The sequence below is a fragment of the Photinus pyralis genome, unplaced genomic scaffold (assembly GCF_008802855.1).
Source record: "Photinus pyralis isolate 1611_PpyrPB1 unplaced genomic scaffold, Ppyr1.3 Ppyr1.4_LG3b, whole genome shotgun sequence".
Taxonomy (NCBI): Eukaryota; Metazoa; Arthropoda; class Insecta; order Coleoptera; family Lampyridae; genus Photinus; species Photinus pyralis.
The window spans coordinates 18246712-18262919 of record NW_022170510.1 but is presented as its reverse complement, the minus strand read 5'-3'; the positions used below and the strand labels follow the sequence as shown (position 1 = coordinate 18262919).

Sequence of the window (16208 nt, the reverse complement as noted above, 5' to 3'; positions counted from 1 at the left end):
AATTTTTTATTCAATGGTTCAGATCAAGTATAAGACCTTAGTGTAAAGAATTCTATTCTTTACACTATGATAAGACTATTATAAAATGGCTTATCAAATTCACCAACAATGAATCAACAATAGCAGTACACCCCCGAATTCTGTAATGATTAATAATTATTAATGGTGGCATAGTGTAAAGAATAGAATTACACTAAGATGGTGGATAATATTGCCTATTACCTCTGCATTCATTTGTGATGCAATTTGCATATTGTTACCTACAACAGAAACACATTTTACCTACATCGTTTTCCAGTATGCTCAGCAATGCGTAAATGTTTCTTGTTACAGATGACATCATTCGTGAAAAAGGGTTCATTTCTGGCACTTGCCCTGCTACTTAAGATATTGAAAATATTTTGCCAGTTTTATTTTATAAAATTTTACTTCAAAAAGCCAAAACGATGTCCCACAATTACCAATCCATTATTATTAAAAACGGCGAGTCAACTGAGTGAGGAAATTCGAAATCGGAAGGTAACTGATGGTAAGCTATAAGGAATAAGCATAAGTCCATTTAACTTTTAGATTAGCAGCGAATCTGTTGTGAGAGCCTACATTTCACGAGTGAAAAACGTAAATCCCATATTGAATGCGGTCATGGAAGATAGGTTTGAAATTGCCATTCAGGAAGCTAAACTCGTAGACATATCACTGATGGCAACCAATCTGAATTTAAATGAAGTAAAAAATAATTCTCCCTTACTGGGTGTACCAATAACTATTAAAGAAAGCATAGCAGTGGAGAACTTAAGTAACACCGGGGGCGCTACGGGTTTAAAGGGTGTTAAAGCCACAGAAGATGCGGATGTTGTAAAACTTCTCAGGATAAGCGGTGCCATAGTATTACTAGTATCAACTACACCGGAGTACTGCGTAAGCCTTGAAACCTACAACAAGATCAGTGGTACCACGTATAATCCTTACGACACCAGAAGAACAGCAGGAGGTTCTTCTGGAGGGGAGGTATGCTCGATTGGTGAATAGAACAACACTTACCTTCACTTACATAGGCGGCACTTATATCTTCCGGTGCATCTCTAATCGGAATTGGTTCGGATCTTATAGGTTCAGTAAGGTTACCCGCATGTTTCTGCGGTATATGGGGTCACAAATTTTCACGCGAAATAGTGTCTACACGAGGCCACATTCCTACGTCAGAAGATGCCACTTTCAAAAGCATGTTTACCTTTGGGCCACTAACTCGGTACTACACCGACTTACCTCTACTTTTCAATATCATAGTCGAAAAAAATTCCAAATCTGCTATCTCCCTAAATAGCCCGGTGAGTTGAACCATTTTTGTAATACCGTAAGTTACCATTCGTTTTTCTGAAAGGTCGATTTAAAAAACGTTAAGGTGTGCTTTTTGAAAGATTATAGTGTGTTTCGTTTCTGTCGAAAACCGGAACCGGAAATCTTATTCGCTATTAACAAAATTGTAAAACATCTAGAGTGTACTTGTATGTGTAAGCCTGAACTGGTAACCAATATACGAATGCTTTTATTTAATAACGATAAGTATTTTGTAGATTAAACTACCAAAGACAGGAGGGTACTCTTTTCTTTACATGGAAAAACTTGGAAGTATCAAAGGTGTTGAGGATATTCTGGAAAACTATTCGGGAAACTATTTTAAGGAGTTACTTTTACATTTGATTGGAAAATCACATATTACCTTTACACACACGTGTTTAGGAATACTGAATTGCGTGTACAGGTGTTTAGGTTCAACAGACAATAGTGACGAACACGTAAATACGATAAGGAACCAGCTACAAGATACATTGGGTTCCAATGGCGTCTTGTTACTTCCAACGCATCCAACTGCAGCAAACTTTCATGGCGGAGTTACTAGTAAACTTTATGACTATGGATACACTGCGATAATCAACATACTAGGTTTACCTGCGACACAGTGCCCAGTCGGCTTAAATTCGGCTGGTCTGCCCTTAGGGGTTCAAGTAAGTAGGCAATGAACTGGGAATTGAGGAATTGCATAATGTTTCAGGTAATTTCGGCCACATGTAATGATAGGTTAACACTGCGAGTAGCAGAGGAAATCGACAAATTATTTGGAGGATGGATACCGCCTCCTTTTTCTGAATAAATGGTTTTGTATGCAAGTAATCACCACGTCAATATGACTTTAACCATGTTGTACTAATGTATTATATTTTGTATCCATATCATTATAGCTGTTGCTTTGGTACTTCTTTTTAGACTCAAAAACTTGTAAACATATTGTATTTCGTATTAAAAACAAACTACTTGGTATTAGCACATACGTTGCCAAGATCCACAGCACTTCATTTCCAGTGGTGGCAGACCCAAGATGCGGATGTTGTAAAACTTGTCAGGAGAAGCGGTGCCATAGGTTTCCCTTCTTCCGCAGGAGATCTAAATTAACTTAAAACACAATCTTCGGACCTTTTTGCTTTGTGGGTTGCTTCTCTTCGACAGAAAATTTTATAGCGAACTAAACGAAAACTAGCCCGTGCAATATCGGGTAAATTTATGGAAATTGGTATAGTAAATATGTAAATAAGTAATGTGTGTAAACACTTAGCATACATAGGGGATCTTACTATAAGTAGGTAGATAAGTAATTGCTCTTACAAAGCAGATTCCAACCAAGGTAACTGTTCGCATGGTAGGTTAATTATAAAGAAAAAATTAACATAATATGAGAAATTTTTTGTCTGGTACGCTGTGCCCATGAAAGTCATTGTACTATGAAATACGTATTATTTTTTAAGGGAAAAGTGTTACTTTTCCTTATGACCCAATCAGGAAACTTGTGTAAACTCGTCTAATTTTTTACGTACATGCCATCATTAATTGTGTACTTATTTCTATTGTACCTACGCTATGTATCAACCAAATGGAATACATCAAATAGTAAGAAACAAGTATTGAAAACACATGCGCGTACTACAATGGCGCATTTTGCAATACGGAGGTTAGTATCTTATCCTTACCTCTTGTAGTAGCCCTTTTTGCTGCTTTCTCAACTAAATTGTCCAAATTGTAGAAATTATTAAATAGATAAATATTTTGCTTTGCCAATCAATAAAGATTTCGGTGTGGTACAAATGGAGTACGTCAGGAAGACTATACAAAATCTAATTTCCCTGAATCAAGTCAATGTGTTTTGCCGTTTCCACAACGAAATTGGTGAAAATTGGAAATTTTGACAAAATTTTGGCATCATTCCGAAGTGATTAGGTAAAAAACATTTCTTACTGCACTGAGGGACTTACATCTATCAAACTAGACAATTAATGAGTTGTTAATAATTTTTAAAATTGGATGGGATTTTATTATAAAGACGAGCTTTCCACTGTTCAGTGTCCAGATCTCGTCCCTCACACGGACGGATCGTAATAACGTATGCCAAAATCTATATAAAAAAACGTTTTTTGGTAAAGTAGTAAAAGTACTTATAAATTCTGTCGAAAAATGACTTTCTGGGGGGTATAGAATCCAAAAAAAGCAGCATTTTTGAGACCGACGAGTACATCAAAAGTCACAAGCTTTTGCTTTTTTGGACATCGGTTGGCTATGACTTTTAAAGAAAAAGTCTAATCCTTGTCGAAAAGCGGCGGCGTAAATGTGAGCATTAATTTGAGATTGGACACAATTTCGATCATGGTATTTGAATTTGAAGCCAATGTGATTTTGTTTAAAAATTATTTAATGTCGTTAATTTTGCTTAAGGTGACATACGTATGGTGAATATTCCAAATCGAACATAAGGAATTAACATGGGAAAAAGATTTTTTGTAGATAGTTGGTCCCCTTGTTAACTTAAAGAGTTTATAATAACACCGATCGAAAGAAGATTTTTTTCCTCATCTAATAATATACGAATTAGTTTATTTTCAGGTGTATTTCTCACAATTTTATCAAAAATTCGGCAATAAATCCACTTACCAAAATCATGACTAGTAAGACAAAAAGCAGATTCAAACGTTATTCAAAAGTCAATCAGTTTATGACAACTGGCATTAATTTTTTTGTAAAACGTCATCGTACGTTTACAGCGGAAATAGTTACTCTAGTACGCGATATTTTAATGAGGGTCCCATTCCGTCTGTGTCAAAACCTATTTCAATTCTTGAGGAAATTTCCATGGCTTAACATAATTTTTGCTAATTGGATTTATTGCCGAATTTTTTATAAAATAATGGGAAATAGACTTGAAAATGAACTACTTCGCATATCATTAGATGGAAAAAAATCTTCTTTCGATTGGTGTCATTATGAACCCTCTAACTTAACATGTGGAACAACGATCTGCAAAAAAAGTTTTTCCCATGCTAATTACCTCTGTTCGGTTTTAAAATATCCACCCGGTATGCGGTATGTCCCAATTTCCAAAGCGATTAGACGGTTCTAAACAAAGTTATTGTGCACACGGGCAGATAGACAGCTAAATTACAAACGATCCTGAGGATCGTTAATAGTACATATAATGAAGGGTGCCCCAAGACGAATGCTGGCTATCTATAGATATCGAAAAGGATCCCCGTAATATTTGGAAAATTTACACTATGCTAATATTTAGTGTTTACCATGGACGAGTGAGATCCGCTGACACGTCGGATTTTCCGTCCAGTCGGTCAGTCCCAAAACATTCCCAACCATTTATTCCCTTATTTTCGAATGATTATATAGTGTAGGTAAAAAACCTGGAGAGGTAGATTTTTCTTTAAAAAAAAAAGCCATATTGAACGATTCTTATGATTGCATATTGTTCGAAAAATTTATCATTTTTCTCGCAGCTACTTTTTCTAACAAACAAACAAATAATAAATAAAATAAATTATAAATGTGTATTCCTCTACAAGCTTCTCATTTCCTTTTTTATGAAGTCTTGAAAATGCTCGGGAAAGGTCCATCTGCTAAAGACTTGCTGATTTGTTGGTTACGAATTGTTAATATGTGGTACAACACACTTACGCACGAGTTAAAATTATCTATTGCGGTTGATTTCATATTTTTAAGTTCCATTATGTAACGGCTTAGTTATATTTAGAGGGGTTGGAAACCCCTCCTGTAGAAAATGAGTTTTATTAATGATCCTCGAGATCGTTTATAATTTTGTAATGCTGTCTGTCTGTCTGTCTGTCCGTCTGTCTGTCCGTCTATCCGATCGCTTTGAAAATTGATACATATGTTCTTTAGGATGTAAGAAAGGTCGCTATTGTTTTTCGGCTACGTAGACTAACGGACCAAAAAGTTAAAGCCCAAAAACTGCCCAAACCTCCAAAAAAATGTTTCTTTTATAATTCTTCTTACAAAGAACATATTAATGTCCGGTTTTCTGTGTTAGTAAATATTCCCTAAATCTCAGGTAACTATTCAAAAGAATTTTTTAAAAATTGCGCATGCGCAACCCAGCCTTTGTATTTGCGGAATTCCAATTTTTTATCTAGTTAAGATATTTAAATGAAATTTTGGAGGCACCTCACATAAAAGTAAAACTGATGGTAAAAAATTATTTTGCGCATGCGCAATCCGATTTGTAGATATCTTCGTTAGTTATGAACCGAATTGCTTGAAATTTTGTATGTAAGCACCTCGAATAAAAATAAAATTGTTTTGCGCATGCGCAATTTCAATTTCTTTATTTGTTCAGATATTTAAATGAAATTTCGTATATACGGACCTCGAATAAACTAATGCCGATTCAAAAATTTGATTTACAAGCTATGCTGATCTGGTGGGAAAGAATCAATCTCTTAAGGTGTGTTGTAAAAATGATGTATGTGCGAAGATCTCGAGGATCGTTCGGTATTCAATTGTATCGAATTTTTAGCGCATTTTTAAAGAATTAATTTTATCTCTCTTTATATTCTAATTAAAGATCTCAACGAAAGGAATTCATTTCTACCAACCATAGCCCTCTTCCTCCACCTCTTATCGTGATCGCGTATATTCCCTTATACCTCAACATTGGATTGTCGGAAGAGGGTACTCACAAAGGGCTATTGAGACGACTGCAAGAAATATATCCATTGATGACATCAAAACAAAAGCTATTTCGGGTTAAAAAAATGCTTTTTATCTGCACAAAAGTTGTGCGCAATTTATACTTGTTTATTTTGGATTAGAGGAACGGTGGAAATTTGCGCTATTATTTATGCTATTGCTTTTTCGTTTGACATTTCTGTATGGTATATTAATAATACCCTGATTTTGGCAACGCAACCTAACGTACTACTTATCTACTAGGCCAGACGTGTCTTTTTCTCGACTTAAATTATCCGATTGGGGGTGGTGTCACCTGTTGAAGAATTAAATTTGTATTAAACTTTTCTTCGACTAGTATATACCTACGGAGTCAAATGGCGAAATTATCGACTTCGGATGCGTTATCTATGCACTACAGAAGTTAAAAATTACTTTAGGTCCCAAGTGAATTTTTCTACAATTTACCAAACTTTATAAATTAGGTATTACAATTATTTGCTGGCTAGATTCTAACAAGTCGTATAGGTAATGGCAGTATAAGGAGCTGTATACTAATTAAAATACAATCAACAGTGGTCAAAGGTGAACGTAATGCTTATCATAATTATATGGTACCAAACCTTTCAAAATGAATTCCTACAACAACTCTAGCTCGTCGCAAAAAATAATATTAGTCTCAAGTAAACCCATGCAGAGATTTTATGACTTCTGTGATTCAATTAACTAAATAATGACGTACATCAGACAGCCGAAGTAATGAAAATTAAACGAATGTTCTACTTAAAAGGTTGTCCTTCACTTTGTAAACTGTTTTGAATTATACCAAGTTGCCGGTTTTTTAAAGTTGTTTTTCTATAATTGGGAAACCTCAATCCAATTGACATAATTGTAATGATGTTGCGAATTGTTTTAATTACTTCGTATTTTCCTAATGGACAGGCCTTCAATTTTGGTACAGTTTGACGTAGGTAAATCAGTATATGACACCTCATTCGAATGTATGTATGGTTACGCCTTTGTTTTTAGTTAGTACCTACTGCAGTTACTGGATTAACTTCGTCGATTAAACCTTCATTGTGCAAAATTTGTACGAACATGGGATCCTTACTCAAAGGTAAGTTGTATCGTATAGGGATTATATAGTTCAATGCTAAGTTAGTAAATTTAGGAACCCTCCTCATGTAACTTACGAGCAGTAGGTACTATACCATCCTGTGCGGTGCCGACACGTACAATAACAATACCAAAATTAATATTTATTTAAGAAACTAAACAAGTATCAATATATAGGTAAGTACTCACGACTGTTATTTAGTTATTCTAAACTTTATTATCATAAGTAAGTACATACAGTATATGCAAAAACGTAGATAATGGTAGATAACGCACATTGAAAGGCTATTGTTGTTAAATTCGCTATTTTTAAACTGATCGGAGGTGCACTCTACTTAAACTATTAGAGATAGTGGACTGATTCTAATTAAATGTGGGCAGTTAGATAACGTTTTAATTTTTTATTGTATGCTTATAGTTGTGTCCGCTCTCATATTCTTTTCGTATACGCTGGCTTGGTTGAGTACCGACCACCATAACATTTTTCTTACTGTGGACGCTCGTTAGAAAAATGTATTACTTCTATTTCTATATGATGACATTCTAATACGTATTACCTTCGTAGTCTATTGCAGAGAAATACGAGGTATATTCAAGTATAAATCTAGAATGTTATAATAGATATGCATTGACCCACCTTGTCCTAGACTCGTACCTACTTCCCAGAGGATAGGGACCCTAATTCATATGTTGTCTTGTAGGATTTCAAGTTAAAATGTTTGCGGTCGTTTGCCAATTTTTTTTAAAATAGAGTAGCACAGAAACAAAGCAAATGGAAGACACCATTAGAAATAATTAGGTTACCTAGTTCCTTAATTAACAAATTGCATTTTATGCCAACAATTGACATGGGGTTTCATTTAATTACGGATTGAAGCTTTTGTCATTTTTAAAATGCTATAATCAAAGGTATTAATTACCCAGATCGTAGCTTATCATTTAAACAATCATCAATTTGCTATTAAGAGTTGAGCAAGGGTTGCATCGAAGGATAGACTCCAAAAATGATTGATTTCTACCAAAAAATTGAAACTCAAGTATTTGTTCTTGAATAATAATTACTCAACGAGAAGTTTAATGTTGGTACCAGCTGCTTTTCGTGCTTTAATCTAAGCCACCTACACACCACGTGCTCGCATAAAGCAGGAACCAGCCCCCTATAACCATAAGCAGTTAGATGCACAATATAACCGAATTCACTTTGATACATCCCGATCGGGAAACCTGACATGAAGAGGCATGTTACATCACCTACCTGACTTACGGACTAGTTCCTTTTTTAGGGATAAGTGTCCGCATAAATGGCGTTTGGGACATTTGTATACGGTACTGATAGTTTGCTAAAAACCCCTAAGGAAGCTGCTATTTTGGATATAGGTACTTTTAACGGAGCAAAACCGCAGTAATTTTCGCCATAACTCCAGCCAGTATAAATTTCTCTAAATTACTCTAATTTACCCGCAGACAACATATTTACGTTTAAGGCGCTTTAAAAGGATAAATTTGGTATTGGTAGGATGTTGGTATACATGTTGTAGACCAATTTATGGGATTTATTTTAAAATAGGATTTTTATTCATTTTTACCCATCGAGTTCATGTTTTACGTCGATAAGATATATATTAATAAACTGTAGTTTATTAAAAAGCTTCCTTATCTGTGCCCGCACTCGAGAGAGTGCCACCACTGTACTTTATTTGAGGTTCTCCTTTCTTTAGTGTCACAGCTAGCCTCATAGGCACCTTTGATGGTCATGCAAAGGTTTGATCCCATGACTTCCAGTTCCGCCGAGTTATTGATTGCCGCGAGACGGTTTTCGAGATCGACCTTTAGGTTCTTTCTGCAGAGTTCCCAGTTGATTCGTCGGATATCTATTTACGGCTGCACCCGCTTCGTTTGATGTTGATCCAATGTCAATCAAAACAAATATATCTATGGCCAGATAGCGATGCATCGTCAAACACCCAACAGCCTGATTCATTCATCGAACAGTTGCAATTTAATATTTGAAATAGCAATAACTCCCTCATTGTCTACTACTGAACGTACGTTTTGAATATTTGAATATTTACAAGACCGCCTTCACACGTCAAAAGAATCTAGCCGATGCGAACCATGTCGATATTGTTATATTAGAGAGAATGCTTAATTTCAGCTAGAGAGGGCTCTACGTCTTCCTACAAACTTAGGCCCCCTCATGAGAAACAAGATTTCAATGAAAATTTGTGGTGCCTTCAAAGATTGAAGAAAATAATGTACGCTTGAAATCAGGAGTCCGTGGCCTTGCGTCATCGATTTCTGTATCAATATTAGACATATGAAGACATACGCTAAAACGCTGTAACAACTATCAAGTGTGCGAAATCGATAAAAAAAACTTGTCTGACCATATTCACAAATCAATAACGCAGGACCAAGGGACTCGTGATTTGAAGTGTATACTGGCCGCAATAAATACATGAATACCTAGTGTACTTTGATAATCACCAATGGGTTTAAGCGAGGCCTACGATACTTACAGGCCGGAGCGCTCGAAAAAGTCACGTGACGTTAGGAGTCATAACTCATATGAAATACATTACGGCTTATGGAAAATCCGTGCGCGGCTCCACTATTTATTTTTTTACTCCTGATCCGTTCAACATAGAACCACGAAATTTCAATGAGAGCTTGTCAATAGTACACACAATCAAATTATGGTGTTCGTTAATTTTTAATAACACTAAAAATAATAAATTTTTAGGTTTAAAGTATTGCAGATAAAACGATGTTAGTATATCCGCGTTTTTCTGTCTTTACATCATCATATTTCTTTTTCTAGGAACTATATCATTATAATCCTTTCGGTGTCTTAAACTAGAATGATATGCGCCTCCAATAATGCGTATATGATGCCTAATCTGATATTAGTATAGTTTTAAAAGGCCCTACAAAATCGCGCATTTATTATCCGCGCAGAGAAAAATTCACCATGCGAGAAACTTTTTTGTTATTACTATAATTGTATCACATATACGAATGAATTGTGGCCAAAGGACACAAAAATGTTCTTCAGAAGGAATTTTTAAGAAATGGTCTCTTGTTTCCTTTTTTTCAGCAGCTGAAGTAAATAGCGCGATTTCAAGAATAAGTGAACGCGCAAAGGAATTATTATGTTTCAAATAATAATTGTTAGTAATCCATTTTCAAATTGTTTTTGTGAGATTCAAATTTACATTAAACTATAAAATTAAAGATATTATCAGTCAAAAGTATGGAGTATATCTTATATGTTCGTTAATATGAATTTTGCAGTACATAAAGTATTTTAGTTATACCTTCTCGTGTTAAAGTGAAATGGGAAATTTGCATTGTCCGCCTAAGAGGCCTGGTAAGTATCGTAGGCTTTCATCTTCATTCTATGAATAAATAAAAATAACCTTTTGAATAAGGAAGTTTTAAAAAATAGCATTTTCTATCCAACTTACAGCAGTTTTAGTAAAAAGTACAGATTGTAAGGAATAGGCAGTGCCGTTTTTTTTTCGTTTTCAGAAGTAACTGTTGTGTCGTTTTCTAAATCTTAGAATATTTCAATACTTATATTTAACATCGCCTCATCTTCTGCTAAATTACACGACGAAACAAAATCTTTGATGCAAAATACTCCTCTTGAATCTCACAAACACAATTTGAAAATGGATTACTAACAATTATTTGAAACATAATAATTCCTTTGCGCGTTCACTTATTCTGAAATCGCGCTATTTACTTCAGCTGCTGAAAAAAGGAAACAAGAGACTATTTCTTAGAAATTCCTGCTGAAGAACATTTTTGTGTCCTTTGGTCACAATTCATTCGATATATGTGATACAATTATAGCAATAACAAAAAAGTTTCTCGCATGTTGAATTTTTCTCTGCGCGGATAATAAATGCGCGATTTTGTAGGGCCTGTTAAAACTATACTAATATCAGATTAGGCATCATATACGCATAATTGGAGGCGGATATCATTCTAGTTTAAGACACCGAAAGGATTATAATGATATAGTTCCTAGAAAAAGTAATATGATGATGTAAAGATAGAAAAACGCGGATTTACTAACATCGTTTTATATTCAATACTTTAAACCTAAAAATTAATTATTTTTTGTGTTATTAAAAATTAACGAACACCATAATTTGATTGTGTGTACTAATGACAAGCTCTCATTGAAATTTCGTGGCTCTATGTTGAACGGATCCGGAGTAAAAAAATAAATAGTGGAGCCGCGCACGGATTTTCCATAAGCCGTAATGTATTTCATATGACTCCTAACGTCACGTGACTTTTTCGAGCGCTCCGGCCTGTAAGTATCGTAGGCCTCGGTTTAAGTAATTATGTAATTGCAAGCGCAACCCTAAGATTGATAAGTAGTGTACCTACAATTGATAAAAACCTTATTGCGCTGGGGGCGTGGAAATTGCAATTATTCATCTATAGATGAGTTCACAAGGGAGGAAATAAAGCGGTTGAAATTTAAACAGAAACATGTAGATAAAACCGTTGTTTCCATAATTTCATGTCAGTGAATAAGGAAAAAATTAAGAATCCGTAAGTGCTGGGGCTTTACTTGGTACTTCTATTTATGTAAGTAGGTACCTACATACTTTATTTTCGACGGACTGACGTGCACTGAAATTTACTATTATTGGCGCAATTTCAGTCAGTACATAGCAGAATTATCTGTTGAGTTAGGGCTACGTTTAACAAAAATTAAAATTCAATATGTTCGTGCGTTTATTTGGTTGTTTAGGTGCTACTTTATCTCAGTTTGTGGTTAAAAAGTTAATCACGTAAAAGTTGTATTTTTAGTTGATTACAGTATCATTACCTATACGTTTCACAGAATTCCATTGCTGCACAATGTACTCGTAATTATAATAAGTAATTATAAACATATTGCAATTATATCTTAACTGATTTAACAACACGAGCGAGAAACTTTTTGCTGTAATAATGCACATCAAGGTGGGGAAGAAATAAGGATGTATACCTACTTCCTTTTATAGCAATTCAAACAGTTCCTGTAAGTCTTTATAACTCAACCGATTTCTACTATTTACCTATGAAGTTTACCGATTCGTATATCTACGATAGTAGTAACCAAGAGATTGGTCCTCCCACAGGAAATAACGGTAACCAATTATATTACTCTATAATGAGGTAGGTATTATTAGTGCACTCATAAATACCGACAATAATTTTCACTATTCACGTCTAGTCATATTCTATTACTTGTATTAACGCCATCCATTCTTCTAGGATAAATCATGTTGAACGTAATTATTAAAACTGTAATATACATTAGTGTCAAGTTGATGAACGCAATGGAATGTTTACTATCAGTGCCATACTATTTCAAAACTAAGAAGAAGGTTCCGCGAATTACCAACAAGATTCTACTGTATTCTGCACGACGGCTGCTCCAAATGATTAGTAATAAAGAGGTAAGTGAGTAGGTACTCCATAGGTAACAGTTCCTAACGCAACCGTTTCCTCAGATTTTATGTGAAGATGTAATAAAGGCCTACATTGCACGAATTAATCAAGTAAACCCTTTACTAAATGCAGTTGTTGAAGATAAATTTGATGAAGCCATTGCAAAAGCCAAACACTTTGATGAAATAATATCCAAGTCAGACATGGATTCCAAAGAATTGTTGGAAAAGTACCCCTTGTTGGGTTTACCGCTGACAGTAAAAGAGAGTATTTCCATGAAAGACTCGAGTTATACATCGGGAAAAGTATTTATTGGTGGGAGAAGAGCAACACGTGATGCACCCATAGTAAAGTTATGCAAGGATGCTGGTGCAATTCCGTTATTAGTCTCGAATACACCGGAATTGAGTGCCAATTTTGAAACTTTCAATAACGTAACTGGTCTGACTCGTAACCCTTATGATCATAGACGGACAACTGGTGGATCGTCCGGTGGCGAGGTAAGATTACTGATAATGTGATTGAAGATTAATCTAAAATTGTAGGCAGCATTGCTCGGGGCTGGTGCTTCTTTGATAGGTTTAGGTTCCGATATATACGGCTCTTTGCGTTTACCTGCTCATTTTTGTGGAGTGTGGGGTCATAAATCTAGCCCCTACTCCACCTCAATTGAAGGGCATTACCCAACTGCCTCCGATGTGCAAGAATGGAAAAAAGTGTTTACTTTGGGTCCTATGGCAAGATACGCTAGTGATTTGTCATTAATATTGGATGTTATTACGGAAAAAAGGTTAAAACTGCATACCTCGGTGGATCTGCGAAACGTAAAGTATTATTACATGGATTACAATCACTCGACATTGTATTCAAGATTAGACAAACATACGCACATTGCTATACAAAAATTGATCACCTACATAGAATCTTCAAACCCCGGCTCTGTTAAGAAGGTGAGTATAATATGCAAATTAGGTTTTAAACTCATAGGTACGCTTCTATACTAAACAAATGACAAAAAGTTAAGGAAAGTATTCAAAGACAACGGTTGTGCTTTATAATAATACCATGCGAATTCGTTGTTCATGTCTTATTTTTGTTCCGATTTTAGTCCTAGAAAGTACACTGTACCACAATTTTCAAAATATGACTAGGCTTTTCGTGATAGGACGGATTTCACTAAAAGACTATGACATGTCGACAGGATTTTTGCCGTATGCGTAATTTTTGGAGGGAGAACAATTTCTTCGTATGCTAGGAGCGATCCAATTGAATTCTTATTCTTTTCTAGCTATAATCAAAGAGTTATATACTCTTTGCTATAATTTAATAACGTAACAGGAACGTTCTGTCTTCTCCTTCCTTTTCCACCCATTCCGAACGTTTTTTCTTTAATTACACCTGCGACCGTAAGTGCGGTTGACTTTTGACCACAAATAGCATCTCTGAGGAGCGAAATCGTTCAGCCTTTTCTGTTACAATGTTTGAACCGCCTTAGCAATTTTGTATGCTAATGGTGCGTCAAAAAAGGGGTACCTATGAGACACAACTTTGTTATTTTAAATGGAACACTATATTTTATTGTAATAGTGGTTTGTTCTAAAAATGTTGCATATTTTTTTGTGAAACATAATGTATACAAAAGCTTAACTATTTTTGAAAAATGTAATATTTTTTCACAAAATCACGTAGGGCCGAAGTTGGTGTAATTGTGCTATTTTCGAACTATGGTCGAATTGCATCTAATCGCATTTTAGTTTACCTGATGTTGATATTCCATTTATAAGACTTTCGTTTAACGCGCCAACTTCTGCCAAATTTTCATTAGGCATTTCCTAGTCAAAGTGGCATTTTGATGAACAGTGTTCAGTTTTACCACACTCTCGACAAACTTTCACAACGTTTTCTATGTCCTTACTCCTTACCAATGCACGCCACAATAGTATATTGGAAGACAAGTGTTACAATGTGACCTATTGTAATACGATTATCTTGTGGCACGAGTGGCTTAGCGAAGCGGAGCCACGAGTGTCCACAAGATAAGAGTATTACAATAAAGCATTGTAACACGCGTTTTTCAAACTATTTTTTCTATTTCGGGGCTTTAATTTAATTAAAAAGTAATTATCAAAAACTACAGGAAACTTTAGAATTAATATGTCTTAAGTTGGCAACACCATTTACGTTGACAAATTTTAAGTTGGCAGCGTAGATAAATACAACACTGACATTTGGAAACGTTAAATTCCGTGAATGTGTAATTTTTTACTCGTAGATAAATTTATTTATGGTGGATGTGTAAACTGCTGATTTGGAATGTATTAAGTTCTTCGTGTACCAAAAATCAAGGAAAACAAATAAATTTTACGTATGTAATTTGATTTCACATCTGATGATTTGACGTTGACGTCTTGGCAAACTGCCAACTTGAAATGAAAAGTTACCAAAAACAATGTTACAATGGAACTCATTGAAACACTGTTTTTGCCGAAAACAGTTGCACAAAAATCTCATTGTAACACCGAAATAGAAAAATAATATTTAAGCTGTTTCATTTTTGTAACACCTAAACAGGTAACATGTAGTCTTGAAGAATAGCGGTTGCATTGTTTTGAAAGGATATGCCATGGTCAATTACTTACCGCGCAATTAAAAATTGCAATTTACTGTCACTCGACTTCGTGTCGTGTGACCATAATTACACAACTTCAGTATCTCGATCCCGGTTCCTGAATCAGGAGAAATAGCAGAGCTTGCTTGGTATAGCCCTAACATCAAGTATTTTTTTAATTATTTTATCCATTAATATTAGCACGATATTAGATAACTTCCGAGTAATCCTGTTTTGTTTATTCTAGATCCATTTGGATGACTTTAAATATACTGCCGAGTTGCCATTTTTAAAAATGCTATCCTTTGAGGTAGAAGACTTATTGGAAAACGACGGAAAAGACTGGTTAAAGGAGTTGTTTGGATACCTAACAGGCAGATCACGTAAAGTTTTTGTACTGGTAGTCTTACAAATTTTGAAGCGTTTGTACACGGTGTTTATACCAAATACTGTACAATGTCAATATGACAATGTTCTAAATAAGTTAAGATGCGATCTAACAGCTGTGCTTGGAAATGATGGAGTGCTTATTTATCCATGTCATCCAACAAGTGCCCGTTTTCACGGTAGGATGTACGGCAATTGTGTGAATTACAGTTTTTTGGGATTGTTCAATTGTCTTGGGTTCCCTGTTACCAACTGCACTCTTGGATTAAATTCGAACGGTTTACCTGTTGGCGTACAAGTAATAGCAACACTTTTGAGTTGCGTTCTTCGGCTACTACATGTGTGTATTTCAGATTGCAGCTGTAGCAAATAATGATCGATTAACTATAGCGGTTGCAGAAGAAATTGAAAAGGTATTTGGTGGGTGGGTAGCTCCATAAAACGAAACAGCAGAAAACGTTTATTCGCCATAGTGGAAAATTGTACTGACTTTCGCCTGTTCAGGGAAGAACAAAATGTTGTTTTCCTTTGTTATACCTATGTTACTTATACTGTTATACATTGATAAATAAAGGAAATTTATATTTCTTTGTTACTTAATAATATTTTTTCCGGTATC

General features: G+C 35.0%; 2 protein-coding genes across 9 annotated transcripts in view; both read left to right on the top strand.

Moving 5' to 3' along the window:
- The window catches only part of LOC116167507 (fatty-acid amide hydrolase 2-B-like), a 68949-nt gene extending 66624 nt beyond the window's left edge, over positions 1 to 2325 (top strand). For 3 of the 4 annotated variants that reach the window (XM_031482904.1, XM_031482905.1, XM_031482907.1), the window contains 6 exons: positions 334 to 519; positions 571 to 1008; positions 1056 to 1328; positions 1382 to 1525; positions 1575 to 2006; positions 2054 to 2325. In XM_031482904.1, the coding sequence (XP_031338764.1) occupies positions 334 to 519; positions 571 to 1008; positions 1056 to 1328; positions 1382 to 1525; positions 1575 to 2006; positions 2054 to 2152 (1572 nt within the window). In that variant the 3' untranslated portion in view covers positions 2153 to 2325. The remainder of the gene's footprint in view (positions 1 to 333; positions 520 to 570; positions 1009 to 1055; positions 1329 to 1381; positions 1526 to 1574; positions 2007 to 2053) is intronic. The other variant, XM_031482906.1, reaches the window with a different exon arrangement.
- A 3811-nt stretch (positions 2326 to 6136) lies between these two features.
- Positions 6137 to 16184, top strand: LOC116166988 (fatty-acid amide hydrolase 2-like). 5 transcript variants are annotated; one of them, XM_031482219.1, is made up of 9 exons: positions 6137 to 6989; positions 7048 to 7135; positions 7190 to 7311; positions 12165 to 12290; positions 12418 to 12602; positions 12657 to 13094; positions 13140 to 13544; positions 15450 to 15887; positions 15943 to 16184. In XM_031482219.1, the coding sequence occupies exons 5-9, from the start codon at positions 12426 to 12428 to the stop codon at positions 16027 to 16029; spliced, it is 1545 nt and encodes a 514-aa protein (XP_031338079.1). In that variant the 5' UTR covers positions 6137 to 6989; positions 7048 to 7135; positions 7190 to 7311; positions 12165 to 12290; positions 12418 to 12425; the 3' UTR covers positions 16030 to 16184. The 5 variants fall into 5 exon arrangements, with proteins under 5 accessions (XP_031338079.1, XP_031338080.1, XP_031338078.1 ...); XM_031482218.1 differs by having other exon boundaries at positions 6138 to 6989; positions 12165 to 12318; XM_031482216.1 differs by lacking the exon at positions 12165 to 12290 and having other exon boundaries at positions 6138 to 6989.
- Positions 16185 to 16208: the final 24 nt, after the last annotated feature.